The 23,477-nt window shown below is 48.3% G+C and overlaps 1 protein-coding gene across 1 annotated transcript in view; it reads right to left on the reverse strand.

The window, feature by feature from the left end:
* Positions 1 to 986: 986 nt before the first annotated feature.
* LOC135054807 (NACHT, LRR and PYD domains-containing protein 3-like) overlaps positions 987 to 23,477 on the reverse strand; it is a 430,555-nt gene continuing 408,064 nt past the window's right edge. Inside the window, exons 14-15 of the mRNA XM_063958167.1 lie at positions 22,428 to 22,586; positions 987 to 2,208 (exon numbers count right to left, since the gene is read on the reverse strand). Of these exons, the coding sequence (XP_063814237.1) occupies positions 2,160 to 2,208; positions 22,428 to 22,586 (208 nt within the window). The 3' untranslated portion in view covers positions 987 to 2,159. The remainder of the gene's footprint in view (positions 2,209 to 22,427; positions 22,587 to 23,477) is intronic.

Below are 23,477 nucleotides of genomic sequence, written 5' to 3' on the forward strand. Positions count from 1 at the left end.
CTACCTACAAAGCTGCTTGAGCGTCACCGACACTCAAGTGAACACTTAACACTATAGGAAATACACAGATGCTGGTTTAGGTTCCAAAGCCTATTAACTGTATTATATCTAATATACTTGTAAAAGGGGATAACAGTACAAATGATACACTACAATATAACAGAGACTTCCTAACCACAGAACTAAACAATAAATACAAAAAGACAATACTACACTGACCTAAATGCAATACAATACAATACTATCTAATACAATACAATACTAGCCTAGTCTAGGGGAGATATGAGAGAACAGGACAGAGAGAGAGAGAGCGAGAGAGAGAGAGAGAGAGATTGGCTCACAGAAAGACAATGATAACGGAGAGAAACTTACGCACAAAGGGTATGATCGCCTGCGCCTCGATATCCAGCTCCCGGCTATCAGCAGATAACCGTTGATGAGAGAGTGAGAGCTGGATGTGGTCGGTCTGCCTATTTATGCCCCACACACAATGCAATCTCCTGGTCCTACAATCCCATTGTCCATTGGCCGAAGGAATTCGGCCCTGCATCATAACAAAAGGTCATAGGGTGATTCATACAGGTGGGCTGTGACGATTTCTAACAGCTCAGGTGGGTGGGAAACTGGGTTTCCCGCCGCATACCTGAGTATGTGTAATTAATAGAAATGGACATAAACTTCTTATGTCCATAACTATTCGCACGAGCGATTAATACGCTCCAAACCAACACCGGAATATTGCTAATTAAATACTCTTCCGATGGGTACCAAACACTGCTGTATGATTCCTGTTAGACCCTTCGTACGATATAAAGAGGGATTCCTCAGCTCTGGGACATTGTATTTTAACCAAACTTTCAGAATCTATCAAAGGGACCATGATCTATAAACTACATTAATTGTGAAAATATGTAACGAATGAGTCGCACGCTACGACTATATAAACTCTACCGTAAATACGCATACCGCGCCTGCGAGTGCACGCTATTGCGGGTATGCGCCTCCACGGGAGAGCGTACGCACGCGCAGCGCGGACCAGTGTGCGGTGCAAATATGGCAACGTGCATTGAGACATTTTTCTGACTTTGACAGTGGCTTCCTACCAGATTTGGGGTTTCATAAGTGCACCAAAATTTGTCGCTGTGTTGATGTTTCCAACGTCCCCGGGAACGGTCAGCTCCAAGCAATGGGCACCTCGTCCTCTCCTCGTCCGGGTAATCAGCCACCAAAATGTCACAAGTCAGCCAACGCGTTTCGATCCGTGGATCTTTTTCAAGGCATGTCCCTCTGGCTCCTCTTCCCAGCTATTTATACCCTTATAGATTGATACTCCCAAATACTGGGAGGAGCCACTCCCATTTACAATTCAATGTGTACATATACATGTTATGGTCATCCTATTTCCTAATCTAACATAGACATTCTATTCTACATTATATGGTGTGCCCATTCCAGCAAAAACCGCAATTTAAAATGCATATTTTTAATGAAAAAACCATAAAACATTTAAATTTCATGACCGGAAGTGCTATGTGCTTCTCCGTTCTTTTCCATAAACTCTCTAAAAGAAAGGTTCCGCCTTGTAGTTTGCGGCGAGAAGGGTCCCAGTGTGATCTCCAGTCACCTGACCGTTCAAACTGCTGGTTCCCGCTAGCGGAGAAACTCCGGTCACGTGACGTGACCGGAAGTGCCGTCGCCGCCATTTTTAAAAATCCCAAACGGACCAGCTCGGTCCTAGGTGTTCCTCCAATACTAATGTATAAAATCTACAAATAAACACTAAAAAACATGCTCTCCCGATAGGGTACCACCATTAGATTAAAAAAAAGGGGTGGATTAATTTGGCGGAGTACGGCCGGTCATGTGATCAGACCGGAAGTTCCTTTTCGGCCATCTTTCTAGTTCCAAAGCATATTGGTTCAGCGCCAAAGTGGATAAAAAAACTTCTCAACAATTTATGATGTCATAAAATTATGTACATGATTGAATAATAAAGAATCACCATAAATGTTAACAAATGATTTTAAAAACATGATGAAAATATGGTATTACAGATAATAAAAATGGTACAATTCTGTACATATTTCACATTTATATCTCAAAATCATTCTTCTTGGATACTTGGAATGGTTCACATTCAGAAATTCTTTCTTCCAAAATCATATGGTCAAAGGAGGATTGGAGTGCTCCAAACATGTTGTGGTATCTCTAGTTTAAGGAAAAGTGAAAAAAATTCAATGGATGAGTTGATTAAACATGATATAATATCAAATCTCATATTGTATTTTCACTTAAAGGGGCTTATTCTTAAGTAAGGAACCACTTAACTTCGAAATCCTTATTTAAACCCCCCGGGATCAAGGTTTTTAAGGAGTGTATATATCGCATCTCAGTTTTTGCTAAGGTTGCTGCTACATTATTACATCTCCAGCTCCCTTTTACTTGTTTAAGTGCACCAAATTTTATAAGATGTTTTGTATCTTGATTGTGAATTTTTTTAAAATGAGCTGAAAGTGCGTGGGTTTCAACACCATTTTTTTATATTGCGTAGATGTTCCGCATATCTGACTTTCAGGTGTCGGCTAGTTCTGCCGATGTAGAATAAATCGCAGCTACATCCCAAAAAATATATTACATTTACAGAGGTGCAGGTTATGAATTCCTCGATCTTGACATTTTGACCATTTATATCTACCTCTGTACATTTGTTGGAACCCCTGACCGATTTACACATGCGACAAACCCCACATCGAAAAAAGCCTTTCGAAAGGGTGCGAACATTGGCCTTAGGAGGTGAGTATGCACTCCTTACTAATTTATCTTTTATGTTCTTGGCCTTCCGATAAATAAATTGGGGTCGTTCAGGGAGTACTGACTCCAATAATGGATCCCCTTTTAGAATTTGCCAATGATTTTTAAATATGTTTTCAATTTGTTTGTGTTGCACATTAAAATTTGTAATAAAAGCCATAGAGTAATCTTTTTCCTTTGATGTACTAGGCACTTCCCTAGGGGTAAGTAGGTCTGTTCTATCTACATTAGCACATTTAATTTTTGCTTTCTCAATGCTCTTTTGGCTGTACCCGCTTTTTCTAAACTTATCCACCATTATCTCTGCTTGTTCCTCATATATTTTGTTATCCGTACAATTTCTTTTGAGTCTTTGTAGTTGACTACTTGGTATAGATTCTAACCAATTGTCATGATGACAACTGGTCGTATGGATGTATACCCCTGAGTCCTACCGGTAAATCCTTTTCTCGTAGTCCATAGTGGATGCTGGGGTCCATTCTAGTACCATGGGGTATATACAGGTCCCTTGGGAGCCATGGGCACTTTAAGAGTTTAATAGTGTGGGCTGACTCCTCCCTCTATGCCCCTTCTACCAGACTCAGTCTAGAAACTGTGCCCGAGGAGCTGTACATACTTCGAGAGAAGGAAATACACAGATAGTGGCGAGATTCACATCAGCTCACACATAACAAAAGGAAAGCCAAACTAACCAACTCGAAATGATTCAGCAACGGCTGAACAACAATACTTAACCAAGTAACAATGCAGGAAAACAAAGCACTGGGCGGGCGCCCAGCATCCTCTATGGACTACGAGAAAAGGATTTACCGGTAGGTAATTAAAATCATATTTTCACTTATGTCCTAGAGGATGCTGGGGTCCATTTTAGTACCATGGGGATGTACCAAAGCTCCCAGTATGGGAGGGAGAGTGCTGAGGTTCCTGCAGAACTGATTGACCAAACTTTAGGTCCTCAGAGGCCAAAGTATCGAACTTGTAGAACTTAGGAAACGTGTTCGACCCTGACCAAGTAGCTGTTCTGCAAAGTTGTACGCCGAGACATCCCGGGCAGCCACCCGGGAAGAACCCACTTTACAAGTAGAGCGGGCCTTAACAGATTATGGACACCGCAAGCCGGCCATAGAATAAGCCTGCTGGATAGTAAACCTGATCCAGCGAGAAATCGTCTGCTTAGAATTAGGACACCCAACCTTGTTGGGATCATAAAGGACAAACAGAGCGTCCGACTTCCTGTGATGAGAAGTTCTCTTCACATACATTTTCAAAGCCCTCACAACATCCAAGGACGTTGAGGTAATTGAGGAGTCAGTAGCCAATGGCATCACAATAGGTTGGTTGATATGAAAATCTGACACAACCTTTGGAAGATATTGCTGGCACGTTCTGATCTCAGCTCTATCTTCATGGAAAATCAAATAGGGGCTCTTGCAGGACAATGCCCCCAATTCTGACACACGCCTAGCAGATTCCAATGCCAACAGTGTGACCGCCTTCCAAGTAAGAAACTTGACATCCACCTCCTGTAAAGGCTTGAACCAATACGATTGCAGGAACTGCAGCACCACGTTAAGATCCCAAGTTGCAGTAGAAGGCACAAAGGGTGGTTGGATGTGCAGAACCCCTTTCAAGAATGCCTGAACCTTAGGGAGAGCAGCCAATTGTTTCTGGAAGAAAATGGACAAGGCCGAAACTGGACTTTTATGGAGCCAAAGCGCAGGCCCACATCCACCCCTACTTGCAGAAAGAGGAGAAACAGTCCTAGTTGAAATTCCCCCGTAGGAAACTTCTTGGATTCACACCAAGGCACATACTGTTTACAATCCGATGGTAATGTTTAGACATTACTCCCTTCCTCGCTTGAATCAGAGTAGGAATTACTTTGTTTGGAATGCCCTTCCGAGCTAAGATCTGGCGTTCAACCTCCATGCCATCAAATGTAGCCACGGTAAGTCTTTATAAGCGAATGGCCCCTGTTGAAAAAGGTCCTCGCGTAGAGGAAGAGACCTCGGATCCTCCAGTAGTAATTCCAGAAGATCCGTGTACCAAGCCCTTCTTGGCAAGTCCGGAGCAATGAGGATCGCCTGAACTCTTGTTCTTTTTATTAGTTTGAGAATCCTTGGGATGAGTGGAAGTGGAGGGTACACATACACTGATTGGAACAACCACGGAGTTACCAGGGCATCCATCGCCACTGCTTGTGGGTCTCTCAACCTGGAACGGTACCTCCAAAGCTCCGTGTTGAGGCAAGAGGCCACCATGTCTATCTAAGGAACATCCCATCGGCTTGTTACCTCTGCGAATACCTCCAGATGAAGGCCCCTTTCTCCTGGATGGAGATCGTGTCTGCTGAAGAAGTCCGCTTCCCAGTTGTCCACTTCCGGAATGAAGATCACTGACAGCGCCACCACGTGCCTTTCTGCCCAGAAGAGGATTCTTGTTACCTCTGACATTGCCGCACTGCTCTTCGTTCTGCCCTGTCGGTTTATGTAAGACACCGCCGTTACATTGTCCGACTGAAGATGTGCCGCTTGTAGAAGGCCGTTGTACATGGCTCTTAGTTTCAGAATGTTTATCGGAAGGATGGATTCCAGACTTGACCACTTTCCTTGGAAGTTTTCCCCTTGGGTGACTGCTCCCCAACCTCTGAGATTTGCATCCGTGGATAGAAGGATCCAATTCTGAATCCCAACTTGCAGCCCTCGAGAAGGTGAGACATTTGCAGCCAGTGTCAGGGGTATTCCATGGTGCATGTGAAGATGAGATCCCGACCATTTGTCCAGGAGATCCAGTTGGAAGGACCGTGCATGAAATCTTCCGTACTGTAGAGCCTCGTAGGAGGCAACCATCTTCCCCAGAAGGCGAATGCATTGATAAACCAATACCCAGGGAGGCTTATGTTCACACCCTGCTTGCGGAGGAGTAGCATCATCTCTGCCATGACCTTGGTGAACACCCTCGGTGCTGTGTAGAGGCCAAATGGCAGCGCCTGGAACTGATAGTGATAGTCCAGTAATGCAAATCTTAGATAAGCCTGGTGAGGCACCAGATCGGAACGTGAAGAATCCTTGATATCCAGGGATACCAGGAATTCCTCCACCTCCAGACCTGCGATCACCACTCTCAGAGACTCCATCTTGAATTTGAATTTCCTCAAGTAGGGGTTCAATGATTTTAGGTTTAATATTAGCCTTACTGATTGGTAGACAGCAGAACTGGACAATTGTCACAGATCTGCTAATCCGGCGCTAATTATGAAGGATCAAAAATATATATAATATTAAGTGAATAAATACAAAAAATGTGAATAGGCAGCTGAGTAAGAGCAACTTGCTAGGTCGCTTATGGTTATAAAAAAAACGAAAGAAGAAAAGATTTACTCTGCGCCAAAAATCACTTTGTGATACCAGTGTGCAGTCTGTCATGTATAATGATTGACTCAGTACAACTTCAATTATAAATAACCACTTTTATATTTGGTCTGTTAAGATTAGCAACATAAAACACATACATACATAAACTTTGTAGCAATAAATTGCTCTCTAGACAGACAGTATAAACAATATACTATGTATTCTAAAAATAACTTATTGGCTCTGTTTGGTAAGGATTGAATTATTAAGCACTGGCGTCCCAGTATCAAAATAAATAAAAAATAATAAATAATGAATAATAAAAAAGTCCCGCAAATATGATAATGCAATCTCTTAATGGATAATATGTATTAATTGTAATAAATAATTACCAATGTACTGGTTCCTGAATTGTTTAGATACAGGGTCCGTTTTATAATAAATTGCACATGTGTAGGTGATTAGTAGAATAGAGTTACCGTTCCATTCGCAGAAAGCTCCCCTGATTGATGGCTTTGTCAGGCGGTTTCTATAATTGATTCCACACCACGGGCAATAGACCCCACTGCGGAGGACATTAGCAGACACCCGGTGAGAACAAGTGGAATGGCAGGTAAAATTGAAGCCGCTGCGGGCAGCCGTGTGCAGTAATTGGCTGGTTCTCACCGGCTTTGATGGTAATATGAAACTTTGACGTGAAATACTGCAGAATACCGCCGGCTTTGAGCACCGGACTGCTGCCTCTCGGGATGTGATCTGCGGCTGACAATCAGCTGGAGCACCCAGCGTGCAGCGTGCAGGGAAAAGCTGTGGCTGTGTGTAGCAGTAGGTCCGTTCCACGGACAGATCAAACCAGACAGAGACCAATGTGGAGTGGGCTTCAACGCGTTTCGTCTCCTAGGCAACCGGAGACTTCCGTATATGGTCAGCCAGCTCTTTCAAAGTGGTTGAACCAGGGACAGGTAAAACCAGCTTTTTAGACAACCTAGATACAGATACTATAGGCGGGTTTTCCCACTTTTTCCTGTCCTCTTCAGGGAAATGAAAAGCAATGAGAACCCTTTTTGGGATCTGGAATTTTTCCTCTGGGTTTTTCCAGGATTTTTCAAACAAGGAGTTTAACTCCTTAGAAGCAGGGAAGGTAAGGGAGAATTTCTGCTCAGGTACTTTCTCAGTAATGTGTAAAATGTCCCTAATGGCCTCAGTCTCCCCTCTGCATATCCCCCTCACCGTCTCCTGTATCAGAGTCGGTATCCATGTCTGCTTGCATTATCTGGGCAAGAGCACACTTTTTCGGGTATGTAGTAGGTCTCCTAGATGACGTAGTGGGAGCTGAACACTTCAAACACTCTACAGAATTCCTTAAAATCTGCGTTGCTTTCTCATTATGTGACATTCTAGATGAAATCTGGGATATCATTCCCCTTATAGAATCCACCCATGGAGGTTGGGACTCAGAAGGCTAAGAAGGTACATTGCAGTCCTGAGTACATGGAATAGACTCTTCAGGAGAAGATACACACTCTGCAGCACAGGACACATAGTCCTTAGACATGGTAATGTGAGATATACAGACTTACACATACACACACAGGAAAATGTCAGACACAGTTTCCCCCAGAGTACCTTCAGAGAGTCACAGAGTGTAAGGAGCCAGCCACACTGCGTCCTAGTAGGCAGTTAATATGATAAAAGCCCGGCGCTGACCAATTAACTTTAATAGGGTAATCAGTTCTATATTCACTCTCCTTTCTTGTCTATAACACCCTGGTACCGCAGAGGAATGCTGGAGTTGTGGAGGGCAGCGCCCCCTGTCAGCGTCTCCGCGTCAGATGATCTACAGGGAGAAAATGGCGCTGGTGAGTGCTGGATCCGCTCTGAGGAGTAGTCCTGCCCCCTGTAATGGCGCATCTTCCAACCCTAAGTTGTTTATACTGGCCTGAGGTATTTTGTTGCGAACAGCGGGATTAGCCCCTGTTAGAAGTCTTTGACCAGTGTAGGGTGTTTGCGCTGGCACAGCGTCGTACACCAAGTGCCGCTGAACCTTCTGGAGCGCAGCCTGTCAGAGCTGCGTTCCCACCCTTATGCCACCATTCCTGCTGGCGACCCGCTTCCCGGGCCGCCGGCGCTGTACTCACCATTCTTCTTTCTTCTGGCTCTGTTAGGGGGTGGTGGCCGTGCTGCGGGAGTGATCGGTCGCCTCGTTGGCTTGCGATCAGCATCCTCAGTAGCTCAGTATCCTGCCAGCGGTGATAGAGAACCATTAACGTAAAGAGTTGGTTCCTACTACCCCTTCTTAGTCCCACGAAGCAGGGAGGCTGTTGCCAGCAGCCTGCCTGTACCTAACTAAACTCAGAAAATAATAAAACTAGAGAAACTCCTAAGAGCTCCCCTAGCTGTGACCGGCTCCCCTGGGCACATTTTCTAAACTGAGTCTGGTAGGAGGGGCGTAGAGGGAAGAGCCAGCCCACACTAGTAAACTCTTAAAGTGCCCATGGCTCCCAAGGGACCCGTCTATACCCCATGGTAATAAAATGGACCCCAGCATCCTCTGGGACGTAAAAGAAATACCATTTAAGGGTTCATAAGCATCAAACAGGTAATCAATTTCACAGACCTTTCAGAATATTATAAAAAAAATAAATGCAATATATATAGTAGAATTAATAAGAATTTACTTACCGATAATTCTATTTCTCGGAGTCCGTAGTGGATGCTGGGGTTCCTGAAAGGACCATGGGGAATAGCGGCTCCGCAGGAGACAGGGCACAAAAAGTAAAGCTTTATGATCAGGTGGTGTGTACTGGCTCCTCCCCCTATGACCCTCCTCCAAGCCTCAGTTAGGATACTGTGCCCGGACGAGCGTACACAATAAGGAAGGATTTATGAATCCCGGGTAAGACTCATACCAGCCACACCAATCACACCGTACAACCTGTGATCTAAACCCAGTTAACAGTATGATAACAGAGGAGCCTCTGAAAGATGGCTCCCTACAACAATAACCCGATTTAGGTAACAATAACTATGTACAATTATTGCAGATAATCCGCACTTGGGATGGGCGCCCAGCATCCACTACGGACTCCGAGAAATAGAATTATCGGTAAGTAAATTCTTATTTTCTCTATCGTCCTAGTGGATGCTGGGGTTCCTGAAAGGACCATGGGGATTATACCAAAGCTCCCAAACGGGCGGGAGAGTGCGGATGACTCTGCAGCACCGAATGAGAGAACTCCAGGTCCTCCTTAGCCAGGGTATCAAATTTGTAGAATTTTACAAACGTGTTCTCCCCCGACCACGTAGCCGCTCGGCAGAGTTGTAATGCCGAGACCCCTCGGGCAGCCGCCCAAGAAGAACCCACCTTCCTTGTGGAGTGGGCATTTACCGATTTTGGCTGTGGCAGGCCTGCCACAGAATGTGCAAGCTGAATCGTACTACAAATCCAGCGCGCAATAGTCTGCTTAGACGCAGGAGCGCCCAACTTGTTGGGAGCATATAGTATAAACAGTGAGTCAGATTTCCTGACTCCAGCTGTCCTTGAAATGTATATTTTTAAAGCTCTGACAACGTCCAACAACTTGGAGTCCTCCAAGTCGCTTGTAGCCGCAGGCACTGCAATAGGCTGGTTCAGATGAAATGCTGACACCACCTTAGGGAGAAAATGCGGACGAGTCCGCAGTTCTGCCCTGTCCGAATGGAAAATCAGATATGGGCTTTTGTAAGATAAAGCTGCCAGTTCTGACACTCTCCTGGCCGAAGCCAGGGCTAGTAGCATGGTCACTTTCCATGTGAGATATTTCAAATCCACATTTTTTAGTGGTTCAAGCCAATGAGATTTGAGAAAGTCCAAAACAACATTGAGATCCCACGGTGCCACTGGAGGCACCACAGGGGGCTGTATATGCAGTACTCCCTTAACAAAGGTCTGGACTTCAGGAACTGAAGCCAATGCGGTGATAATGTTGCGCGGTTACTTCCTTCCTTGCTTTAATCAAGGTAGGAATGACTTCTTCCGGAATGCCTTTTCCCTTTAGGATCCGGCGTTCAACCGCCATGCCGTCAAACGCGGCAAGTCTTGAAACAGACAGGGACCCTGCTGAAGCAGGTCCCTTCTCAGAGGTAGAGGCCACGGATCCTCCGTGATCATCTCTTGAAGTTCCGGGTACCAAGTCCTTCTTGGCCAATCCGGAGCCACTAGTATCGTTCTTACGCCTCTTTGCCGTATAATTCTCAATACTTTTGGTATGAGAGGCAGAGGAGGAAACACATACACCGACTGGTACACCCAAGGCGTTACCAGCGCGTCCACAGCTATTGCCTGCGGATCTCTTGACCTGGCGCAATACCTGTCCAGTTTTTTGTTGAGGCGAGACGCCATCATGTCCACCATTGGTCTTTCCCAACGGGTTACAAGCATGTGGAAAACTTCTGGATGAAGTCCCCACTCTCCCGGGTGAAGGTCGTGTCTGCTGAGGAAGTCTGCTTCCCAGTTGTCCACTCCCGGGATGAACACTGCTGACAGTGCTATCACATGATTCTCCACCCAGCGAAGAATCCTTGCAGCTTCTGCCATTGCACTCCTGCTTCTTGTGCCGCCCTGTCTGTTTACATGGGCGACTGCCGTGATGTTGTCCGACTGGATCAACACCGGTTTTTCTTGAAGCAGAGGTTCTGCCTGGCTTAGAGCATTGTAGATTGCTCTTAGTTCCAGAATGTTTATGTGAAGAGACGTTTCCAGGCTCGACCACACGCCCTGGAAGTTTCTTCCTTGTGTGACTGCTCCCCAGCCTCTCAGGCTGGCGTCCGTGGTCACCAGGATACAATCCTGTATGCCGAATCTGCGGCCCTCCAATAGATGAGCACTCTGCAACCACCACAGAAGAGATACCCTTGTCCTTGGAGACAGGGTTATCCGCTGGTGCATCTGAAGATGCGACCCTGACCATTTGTCCAGCAGATCCCTCTGGAAAACTCTTGCGTGGAATCTGCCGAATGGAATTGCTTCGTAAGAAGCCACCATTTTTCCCAGGACTCTTGTGCATTGATGTACAGACACCTTTCCTGGTTTTAGGAGGTTCCTGACAAGTTCGGATAACTCCTTGGCTTTTTCCTCCGGGAGAAAAACCTTTTTCTGAACAGTGTCCAGAATCATCCCTAAGAACAGCAGACGTGTTGTCGGAATTAACTGGGATTTTGGAATATTCAGAATCCACCCGTGCTGCTTTAGCACTTCTTGAGATAGTGCTAGTCCCATCTCTAGCTGTTCTCTGGACCTTGCCCTTATTAGGAGATCGTCCAAGTATGGGATAATTAATACGCCTTTTCTTCGAAGAAGAATCATCATCTCGGTCATTACCTTGGTAAAGACCCGAGGTGCCGTGGACAATCCAAACGGCAGCGTCTGCAACTGATAGTGACAGTTCTGTACGACGAACCTGAGGTACCCCTGGTGTGAGGGGTAAATTGGAACGTGGAGATACGCATCCTTGATGTCCAAGGATACCATAAAGTCCCCTTTGTCATAACTGAGGTTTTTGTGAACCCGATGTAGTGAAGTCTGTGCGGGCGACTGGAGGATTATGTGAATACTACCACTGACCTGGTTTGGAAATGTTGTGGACTCGAGTATTCTTCCGATGACTGGGAAGAGGAACCGCGGCAGAGATGGCCGAATCTAGGCTCTCCTCATACAGGATTAGGTCGGCAGACAGGAAGCACGTGGGGGCGCTGAAGGTCTCCTGAAAGACAGAACTGGAAAGGCGCTGATGAATCAGTGAAGAATACCAGGTTCAACTGTGCTAAAGGGCACGGGATGCTTGGAGACACTGAGGTGCTTGAGGACACTGAGGTGCTTGAGGACACTGAGGTGCTTGAGGACACTGAGGTGCTTGAGGACACTGAGGTGCTTGGGGACACTGAGGTGCTTGAGGACACTGAGGTGCTTGGGGACACTGAGGTGCGTAGAGGCACTGGGATGCGTGGAGGCACTGAGGTGCGTGGAGGCACTGAGGTACGCGGAGGCACTGAGGTACGTGGAGGCACTGAGGTGCGTGAAGGCACTGGGATGCGTAGAGGCACTGGGATGCGTAGAGGCACTGGGGTGCGTAGAGGCACTGGGGTGCTGAGGCACGGAGGTGCTGGAAGCACGGAGGTACTGAGGCACGGAGGTGTTGTGGCACGGAGGTGCTGGAAGCACGGAGGTACTGAGGCACGGAGGTACTGAGGCACAGAGGTACTGAGGCACGGAGGTACTGAGGCACAGAGATGCTGGAAGCATGGAGGTGCTGAGGCACGGAGATGCTGAGGCACGGAGATGCTGGAAGCACGGAGATGCTGAGGTACTGAGGCACGGAGGTGCTGGAAGCACGGAGGTACTGAGGCACGAGGTGCTGGAAGCACGGAGATGCTGAGGCACGAGGTACTGAGGCACGGAGGTACTGAGTCACGGAGGTCCCAACTACAACAGTAGTAAAACTGAAACACGACTTCTGTGGTTTTCAGTGGAGAACACGGAATTCAGTACTGTGCCTTTAAGACGAAACATTGCAGCTGTGCCTTTACATTGAGACTCAGGGAAAATGATGAAATCAAATGGCAACACACAAGTAAACCAAACGGTAACAAGGGAACAGAGTTCCCACAGGAACTTAGGTACAAAGGTTACCTTAAGGGAGCCCAGCATAAGACTCTCACAAGGCTGTATGTGACATGAGGAACTGGCCCAGATTCCAACTCAGCCTCCTGATTTATACTTCCTGGTCCCTGATGATTGGTGGGCAGGATTAGGTGATGTAGAGAGTCTCAGGCTGGCAGAGGATTGGACAACTCTGGGTCAGGTGAAGTCACTGTCATGTGACTACTCTAGAGGAGGCTGTGAAGTGCAGCGAGGCCTAGCAGGCCGAGAGAACACTGAAGCCTGAACTTCAGATTACTGAATTCAGCCTCACACAGGAGATCACCACAGGTGGAGCTAATTAACTATTACCTCTCAGGCAGAGAACTCAGGAAAACTGACAAGCTGTTTAACTCCGTGAGTGAAAAGACACAGGATCCAGGACAGATGGCAGGGGTAAGTCACCAAATATAAAACCTACAGTCAGGATTGTGACAGTATCCCCCTCTTCAAGGGTGGACTCCGGACACCCATCTTGAATCTTAGAGGAACTTGAGAAATTCATACAGAAGAATTTAGGACCTTCGTTGATGCAGATTCCAAAGGTTTAGGACTAAATTCTTTAACTACAGCGTTACTGAAAGTCTGTAAGTCATGGAACACAGGATCATTACTCTCAAAGAGCATGTTGGCCCACTCCAAAGCTCTTCCTCTGAATGCCAGGAACAGATATCGAGTAACGTTGGAAAGAGTTACTGCACCTGAAGGATCAGACTCCATCCGAGAGAGAAATTGTTCAACCAGAGCGGCATATTGCAATAAATCTCCATCAAAGTAAATAGGTGGAAAACCATCAGACGAAAGCTTAGAGGATGAAACTGAAGAAAGCTTTGGCTGGACGAGTAGGACTGGATTGGATCCGAGGATACTTGGATTGGCTGGAGCCAAAGGAGACGGACCAGGCTGGTCCTGGAGTATTGCTGGACCGGCTGGAACCGGGACAGACTGACCAGGCGGAGCCTGGAGTATTGATGGACTGGCTGGAACCGGGACGGACTGGCCAAGCTGGGCCTGGAGTATTGATGGACCGGCTGGAACCGGGACGGACTGACCAGGCTGGGCCTGGAGTATTGCTGGACCGGCTGGAACCGGGACGGACTGACCAGGCTGGGCCTGGAGTATTGCTGGACCGGCTGGAACCGGGACGGACTGACCAGGCTGGGCCTGGAGTATTGCTGGACCGGCTGGAACCGGGACGGACTGACCCCTTTCTTCACAGGGCTGGGCTGAGGCAAGAGCCCCCACTTCACGGGGCTGGGCTGAGGCAAGAGCCCCCTCTTCACGGGGCTGGGCTGAGGCAAGAGCCCCCTCTTCACGGGGCTGGGCTGAGGCAAGAGCCCCCTCTTCACGGGGCTGGGCTGAGGCAAGGGCCCCCTCTTCACGGGGCTGGGCTGAGGCAAGAGCCCCCTCTTCACGGGGCTGGGCAGTACTCTGTAGACTCTCTGGCTGGGCAGCACTCTGTAGACTCTCTGGCTGGGCAGCACTCTGTAGACTCTCTGGCTGGGCAGCACTCTGTAGACTCTCTGGCTGGGCAGCACTCTGTAGACTCTCTGGCTGGGCAGCACTCTGTAGACTCTCTGGCTGGGCAGCACTCTGTAGACTCTCTGGCTGGGCAGCACTCTGTAGACTCTCTGGCTGGGCAGCACTCTGTAGAATCTCTGGCTGGGCAGCACCCTGTAGACTCTCTGGGGCTGGGCGCTCTGAACCCCTCACTGGGGCTGGACGCTCTGAAGACGCCCCTCCTGGGGCTGGACGCTCTGAAGACGCCCCTCCTGGGGCTGGACGCTCTGAAGACGCCCCTCCTGGGGCTGGACGCTCTGAATACGCCCCTCCTGGGGCTGTGGACACGGACTCCTCTGTGACTGTAAATGGCTTGAACATTCTTCTCTGGACACCCAACTTGGGATAAGGTCTTTTAACCACCGGACCCCAGTCATAAATTTGAGTCTCTCTCAGAAGAGTAGCCTTCTTGATACCCCCGTCAGCAGCAGATGGATCGGATACTGTGGATGACTTGTAGACATGAGCACTATGATACTGAGATTTGTCACTATTACCTGGCTTGCGAAGAATACAGTCTTTAACAAAATGACCAGAATTTCCACAGTAAAGACAGAGATGTAGCTCCTTACGCCGCTGACGTTCAGCTTCAGAGAGCTTGGGCCGTGGATAGCTCTGATGAAAAACTTTCCCTTGCGCAGAGGAAGAGACTCTATTAACTGAATGGGACAAAACAGGATCAACAACGTTGGTAGTATTCCTGAGGAGATCAGGCATCACAGAGAGAATACTAGGCAAAAGTTCTTGTAACTGTAGTAACATCTGGTAGAAAATCTGCAGTTGGTCAGGAGTCTTAGAGCAGAAGGTCATAGAATCTCTGGAGGACGAATTCCGCTGCAGACACTGTGCCAATCGATGCTGAGTCGACTCCAGACCTCCCAAGCGTCCTGCAATATTGCTTAGGAGGTCATGCGTCAGACAAACACTTTCGGCCGGGTCCATGTGGCCAGTTCCTACTGTCATAACTGAGGTTTTTGTGAACCCGATGTAGTGAAGTCTGTGCGGGCGACTGGAGGATTATGTGAATACTACCACTGACCTGGTTTGGAAATGTTGTGGACTCGAGTATTCTTCCGATGACTGGGAAGAGGAACCGCGGCAGAGATGGCCGAATCTAGGCTCTCCTCAAACAGTATTAGGTCGGCAGACAGGAAGCACGTGGGGGCGCTGAAGGTCTCCTGAAAGACAGAACTGGAAAGGCGCTGATGAATCAGTGAAGAATACCAGGTTCAACTGTGCTAAAGGGCACGGGATGCTTGGAGACACTGAGGTGCTTGAGGACACTGAGGTGCTTGAGGACACTGAGGTGCTTGAGGACACTGAGGTGCTTGAGGACACTGAGGTGCTTGAGGACACTGAGGTGCTTGGGGACACTGAGGTGCTTGGGGACACTGAGGTGCTTGGGGACACTGAGGTGCTTGAGGACACTGAGGTGCGTAGAGGCACTGGGATGCGTGGAGGCACTGAGGTACGTGGAGGCACTGAGGTACGTGGAGGCACTGAGGTACGTGGAGGCACTGAGGTGCGTGGAGGCACTGGGATGCGTAGAGGCACTGGGGTGCGTAGAGGCACTGGGGTGCGTAGAGACACTGGGGTGCGTAGAGACACTGGGGTGCTGAGGCACGGAGGTGCTGGAAGCACGGAGATGCTGAAGCACGGAGGTACTGAGGCACGGAGGTGTTGTGGCACGGAGGTGCTGGAAGCACGGAGGTGCTGAGGCACGGAGGTACTGAGGCACGGAGGTACTGAGGCACGGAGGTACTGAGGCACAGAGATGCTGGAAGCACGGAGGTGCTGAGGCACGGAGATGCTGAGGCACGGAGATGCTGGAAGCACGGAGATGCTGAGGTACTGAGGCACGGAGGTGCTGGAAGCACGGAGGTACTGAGGCACGAGGTGCTGGAAGCACGGAGATGCTGAGGCACGAGGTACTGAGGCACGGAGGTACTGAGTCACGGAGGTCCCAACTACAACAGTAGTAAAACTGAAACACGACTTCTGTGGTTTTCAGTGGAGAACACGGAATTCAGTACTGTGCCTTTAAGACGAAACATTGCAGCTGTGCCTTTACATTGAGACTCAGGGAAAATGATGAAATCAAATGGCAACACACAAGTAAACCAAACGGTAACAAGGGAACAGAGTTCCCACAGGAACTTAGGTACAAAGGTTACCTTAAGGGAGCCCAGCATAAGACTCTCACAAGGCTGTATGTGACATGAGGAACTGGCCCAGATTCCAACTCAGCCTCCTGATTTATACTTCCTGGTCCCTGATGATTGGTGGGCAGGATTAGGTGATGTAGAGAGTCTCAGGCTGGCAGAGGATTGGACAACTCTGGGTCAGGTGAAGTCACTGTCATGTGACTACTCTAGAGGAGGCTGTGAAGTGCAGCGAGGCCTAGCAGGCCGAGAGAACACTGAAGCCTGAACTTCAGATTACTGAATTCAGCCTCACACAGGAGATCACCACAGGTGGAGCTAATTAACTATTACCTCTCAGGCAGAGAACTCAGGAAAACTGACAAGCTGTTTAACTCCGTGAGTGAAAAGACACATGATCCAGGACAGATGGCAGGGGTAAGTCACCAAATATAAAACCTACAGTCAGGATTGTGACACCCTTCTTCCAGGTTCGCTATCACCGCTCTGAGTGACTCCATCTTGAACTTGAACTTTTTTATGTACAGGTTCAAGGATTTCAGATTTAGAATAGGTCTTACCGAGCAATCCGGCTTCGGTACCACAAATAGAGTGGAATAATACCCCTTTCCTTGTTGTAAAAGGGGTACCTTGACTATCACCTGCTGAGAGTACAGCTTGTGAATGGCTTCCAAGACCGTCACCCTGTCGGAGGGGGACGTTGGTAAAGCAGACTTCAGGAAACGGCGAGGTGGAGACGTCTCTAGTTCCAACCTGTAACCCTGAGATATTATCTGCAGGATCCAGGGATCCACCTGCGAGTGAGCCCACTGCGCGCTGAAATTCTTGAGACGACCCCCCACCGCCCCCGAGTCCGCTTGAGAAGCCCCAGCGTCATGCTGAGGCTTTTGTAGAAGCGGGGGAGGGCTTCTGTTCCTGGGAAGGAGCTGCCTGTTGCAGTCTCTTCCCCTTTCCTCTGCCTCGTGGCAGATATGAATATCCCTTTGCTCTCTTGTTTTTAAAGGAACGAAAGGGCTGCGGCTGAAAAGTGTTGGGGAGTGACTTGAGGTAAAAAGGTGGATTTCCCGGCTGTAGCCGTGGCCACCAAATCCGATAGACCAACACCAAATAACTCCTCCCCTTTATACGGCAAAACTTCCATATGCCGTTTTGAGTCCGCATCACCTGACCACTGTCGCGTCCATAAACTTCTTCTGGCCGAAATGGACATAGCACTTACCCGTGATGCCAGTGTGCAAATATCCCTCTGTGCATCACGCATATAAAGAAACGCATCCTTTATTTGCTCTAAAGACAGTAAAACATTGTCCCTATCCAGGGTATCAATATTTTCAATCAGGGACTCTGACCAAGCTACCCCAGCACTGCACATCCAGGCTGTCGCTATAGCTGGTCGTAGTATAACACCTGTATGTGTGTATATACTTTTTTGGATATTTTCCATCCTCCTATCTGCTGGATCTTTAAGTGCGGCCGTCTCAGGAGAGGGTAACGCCACTTGTTTTGATAAGCGTGTGAGCGCCTTGTCCACCCTAGGAGGTGTTTCCCAGCGCGCCCTAACCTCTGGCGGGAAAGGGTATAAAGCCAATAACTTCTTTGAAATTAGCAGTTTTTTATCGGGGGCAACCCACGCTTCATCACACACCTCATTTAATTCATCTGATTCAGGAAAAACTATAGGTAGTTTTTTCACACCCCACATAATACCCTGTTTTGTGGTACCTGTAGTATCAGCAATATGTAACGCCTCCTTCATTGCCAAAATCATATAACGTGTGGCCCTACTGGAAAATACGGTTGATTCGTCACCGTCGCCACTGGAATCAGTGCCTGTGTCTGGGTCCGTGTCGACCGACTGAGGTAACGGGCGTTTTACAGCCCCTGACGGTGTTTGAGGCGCCTGGACAGGTGCTGATTGATTGTCCGGCCGTCTCATGTCGTCAAACGACTGCTTTAGCGTGTTGACACTATCCCGTAATTCCATAAATAAAGCCATCCATTCTGGTGTCGACTCCCTAGGGGGTGACATCCCCATATTTGGCAATTGCTCCGCCTCCACACCAATATCGTCCTCATACATGTCGACACACACGTACCGACACACAGCAGACACACAGGGAATGCTCTTAAAGAAGACAGGACCCCACTAGCCCTTTGGGGAGACAGAGGGAGAGTTTGCCAGCACACACCAAAAGCGCTATATATGACAGGGATAGCCTTATAATAAGTGCTCCCTATATAGCTGCTTTAATATATATAATTTTGCCACAATTTTGCCCCCCCTCTCTTGTTTTACCCTGTTTCTGTAGTGCAGTGCAGGGGAGAGCCTGGGAGCCTTCCTGACCAGCGGAGCTGTGTGAGGAAAATGGCGCAGTGTGCTGAGGAGATAGGCCCCGCCCCTTTTTCGGCGTGCTCGTCTCCCGCTCTTTAACGGATTCTGGCAGGGGTTAAATATCTCCATATAGCCCCCGGAGGCTATATGTGAGGTATTTTATGCCAAAAAATAGGTTTACATTGCTTCCCAGGGCGCCCCCCCCCAGCGCCCTGCACCCTCAGTGACTGCCGTGTGAAGTGTGCTGAGAGCAATGGCGCACAGCTGCAGTGCTGTGCGCTACCTTAAGAAGACTGAGGAGTCTTCTGCCGCCGATTCTGGACCTTCTTCTCTTTTCAGCATCTGCAAGGGGGCCGGCGGCGAGGCTCCGGTGACCATCCAGGCTGTACCTGTGATCGTCCCTCTGGAGCTAATGTCCAGTAGCCAAAGAAGCCAATCCATCCTGCACGCAGGTGAGTTCACTTCTTCTCCCCTAAGTCCCTCGTTGCAGTGATCCTGTTGCCAGCAGGACTCACTGTAAAATAAAAAACCTAAGCTAAACTTTTCTAAGCAGCTCTTTAGGAGAGCCACCTAGATTGCACCCTTCTCGGACGGGCACAAAAACCTAACTGAGGCTTGGAGGAGGGTCATAGGGGGAGGAGCCAGTACACACCACCTGATCATAAAGCTTTACTTTTTGTGCCCTGTCTCCTGCGGAGCCGCTATTCCCCATGGTCCTTTCAGGAACCCCAGCATCCACTAGGACGATAGAGAAATAGGGTGATGTCTGATGGGAATTGTCTCTCTGTCATTACATCCATGTAATCAGGGAGAAGAGGTGCTCACTGTGTACCTCATATATACACCCGATGCTCCCGCACATCGTTATTAGGGGTTCATTCAGCCCTAATCGCATGCTAGGTTTTTTCGCTGCGGTGCGATCAGGTTAAAACTGCGCATGCGTATGCACCGCAATGCGCATGCGCGTCGTACGGGTACAAAGCGGATCGTTGCTGAGCGATGGATTTAACAAAGAATCCATTCGCACAGCCGATCGCAAGGAGATTGACAGGAAGAGGGCGTTTGTGGGTGGCAACTGACTGTTTTTAGGGAGTGTTTGGAAAAACGCAGGCGTGTCCAAGCGTTTGCAGGGCGGGTGTCTAAAGTCAATTCCGGACGCGAACAGGCTGAAGTGATCGCAGCGGCTGAGTAAGTTCTGGGCAACTCAGAAACTGCACAAAACTTTTTTGTACCACTCGGCTGCACATGCATTTGCATACTTGCAAAGCGAAAATTCACTCCCCTATAGGCGGCGACTATTTGATCGCAGCGCTGCAAAAAGTAGCTAGCAAGCTATCAACTCAGAATGACCCCTTAATGAACCCCTCCCTTGTCTGAACATGTACAGACAAGGGAGGTCCTCGTTACCGACAGCCATGCTCCCACCGCCGCCAACACCCGCCTCCCAGCCATCGGCCCCACCAATATCGGCATCATCAGGGGTCGTCTAGTGTGTATGGGGCTTTACAACTTATACAGAACACAGGACTTACCAGCTATATCCCAATGTAAAGCCTCTGGCGCAACCAGTGGCAAAAAGGGAATATACACATTCTAAGTACGCTGTTACACAGGTGAATGAAGGGGGATGGACACCCATTTAAAGGATTAACTATGGAAAAAATTTAACTATTCCTAATAACAGGCCCAGCAGTACTGTGACCAAGGGGCATATTCATTATCATTTAAATGTCACAATTTCTACACTTCCCAGGGGATGTAGAAATTGTTAAATTCATCAAACTCTGGAAAAGCATTTTTTCCAGAGTTTGAACGTGAAGCTGTTCATCATCCTGAGATAGTGAACAGCCCCTCAAATCACTTCACAAGCTGCCGTTTACACATCAGTTTGTGCAGCAGAGGGCATGGGAGATGGGTTCGCAGCTGCAGAGCTTCAGCCCTGACAGTATGGTCTCGGGGAGTGGTGCTGCAATTCCTGACAGGAAGTGAGGGGGCCGTGACTTCAGCTGACTTGTGCTGCCGGCGGGAAGGGGAGAGGAAACACAGGCGGTAACAAGGGACCGGCAGGGGTGAGAAGGGGGGCCATGTCTGCAGCTGGACACACAGTAAAGGTGGAAGGGCGTGGTAGCTTTTACAGCTTGTGCAGCAGAGGGGAGGGGCGAGGGGACCACGGTGGCAACGAACCTCTGACAGCCTGTCGTCCCCGGTCTGCGGCTGCTGCATGACCTGGCCACCTGTAATCCACGGTAATAAGGTTACCGGTGTAGAGGACACCATGGCAGCAGAATGACCTTGCAGCCGAGCAGCTCTGGCAGTACTCCCTTCTACAGCCGGGGGCAGCCAGAGCGGGAAAACTATCACTTCCCGAAAAACTGACTTTGCAAAAAGTCCAGTTTTTCGGGAGTGATAATTTTATGAGGGGTCCATGATGAATAATCAAAAAATTGTGAGAGAATGCAATAAGAATTTAAAACAAAAAATTCTCATTGCACAATTTCATTATGAAGGGTATGGGTCGCTGGGTCGACACAACTTAATTCGACAGTCATTAGGTCGAGCGCTATTGGTCGACATGCATTAGGTCAACAGGGTCAGTAGGTCTACATGGTCTTTAGGTCGACGTGTACTAAGTCAACAGGTCAAAAGGCCGACATGAGGTTTTTTTTACTTTTTTTTTGTGTCATTTTCTTCGTAAAGTGATGGGAAACCCCAATTAGTGCACCGTGTCGACCTAGTACATGTCGGCCTAGTGATCCTGTTGACCCATAGTGATCGACCTAATGACTGTCGACCTAAGTGGTGTCGACCTAATGACTGTATCCCCATCATGAATATGCATCTAAAAGTTAGGTAACAATGGGGGTCATTCCGAGTTGTTCGCTCGCTAGCAGATTTTAGCAGCATTGCACACGCTAGGCCGCATCCCTCTGGGAGTGTATCTTAGCTTAGCAGAATAGCGAACGAAAGATTAGCAGAATTGCGAATAGAAAATTCTTAGCAGTTTCTGAGTAGCTCCAGACCTACTCACAGATTGCGATCAGCTCAGGCCGTTTCGTTCCTAGTTTGACGTCACAAACACGCCCTGCATTCGGCCAGCCACTACCCCATTTCTCCAGACACTCCCGCGTTTTTTCCTTGCACGCCTGCGTTTTTCTGCACACTCCCAGAAATGCGCAGTTAACGCCCAGAAACACCCACTTCCTGTCAATCACACTCCGATCACTACAACAATGAAAATTCTTTGTTCGGACGTGAGTATATCTACTAAGTTTTGTGTTAAAATACTTAGCGCATGCACACTGCGTACCATGCGTATGCGCATTTTAGCCTTAATCGCTCCGTTGCGAAAATCTGCAACGAGCGATCAACTCTGAACGACCCCCAATAAGTGTGAGGTGAGAGATCCTGCTCACATAATCCCATTAACAATAATATCCAAACCTAATGTATAAATGATGGTAATACATATCTCACAGTCAGTACAGACCGTTTAAAATATAACAAATTTAGTGGCTGTAACTCCATAGTCTTACACACGAAGCTGCAGGGGAGGCCTCACACACTCCCAAAGTTTTACTGCACAGTCCTCAAGCTTGTTCCCTGTCAGGTCCAGTTTGGTCAGAGAGCGGTTTGTAGTAAGAACAGAGCGGAGGTCATCACAGCAGGAGGAGGTCAGACCACAGCCAAATAAACTGATGAGAGATGAGGGCTCTGTATTAGGTCATTTCTTATCATTTCCAGCCTCACACTCAGCATGATGTCATCACTGATAGAATAACACTGTGTAATGTAGATACAATGTTGGTGTATATATCAGCTATTATTAACATGTTACTGATGCATACCTCCCGACTTTTCTTTTGCCGAAAGAGGGACACACGCGCGCGAAGCCGCGTGCTTTTCTGAAAAGGGGTGTGGCTTAATAAAGGGGCGTGACTTCGTGGAGGACCCACGATCGTGAGCCACGCTCGCATTTTCATCACTGAGGGGGCATGCCCAGCGCTCTGTGAGCCGCTGGCATGCCCCCTCTCCCTCTGACTCAAGTGAATAGACGCTGTGTGCATGCGCACAGCGTCTATTCACCGCTGCTCTGCTAAGCAGGGCAGCGAGAGACAGAGCCTCCCGAATGCCCCCCCCCCCCCCCGCCGTGGGACAGGTGGGACAGCGGGACAGTCCCCAAAAAATGGGACTGTCCCACAAAAATGGGGACAGTTGGGAGGTATGTGATGTAATGAATATAGATGAGGGTAGGTGGATTTGAGGCTGGATAATCTCTTCTTAAGATGGGTACACACTACACAATATTTTGGATGATTTGTCATTTTGAGACAAATCGTAATGATAAATTGTCCAGTGTGTACGCAATACCGTGCACTCCCATGCATTGTTCACATCACCTTTATCTTTGCTATACTTGTAGGCCAATCTGAAGATATCTTTAACAGTTTTGTTCAATTGTGTAGTGTGTATGCACTACCTGATATATATATACACACATACATACATACAAACATATATACGCACACAGATGTGTCCTCAAACATCTAGGCTTAATACATCATGCAGCAGAAGATGCCTGGCAA

This window comes from Pseudophryne corroboree, chromosome 3, assembly GCF_028390025.1.
Source record: "Pseudophryne corroboree isolate aPseCor3 chromosome 3, aPseCor3.hap2, whole genome shotgun sequence".
Classification (NCBI taxonomy): domain Eukaryota; kingdom Metazoa; phylum Chordata; class Amphibia; order Anura; family Myobatrachidae; genus Pseudophryne; species Pseudophryne corroboree.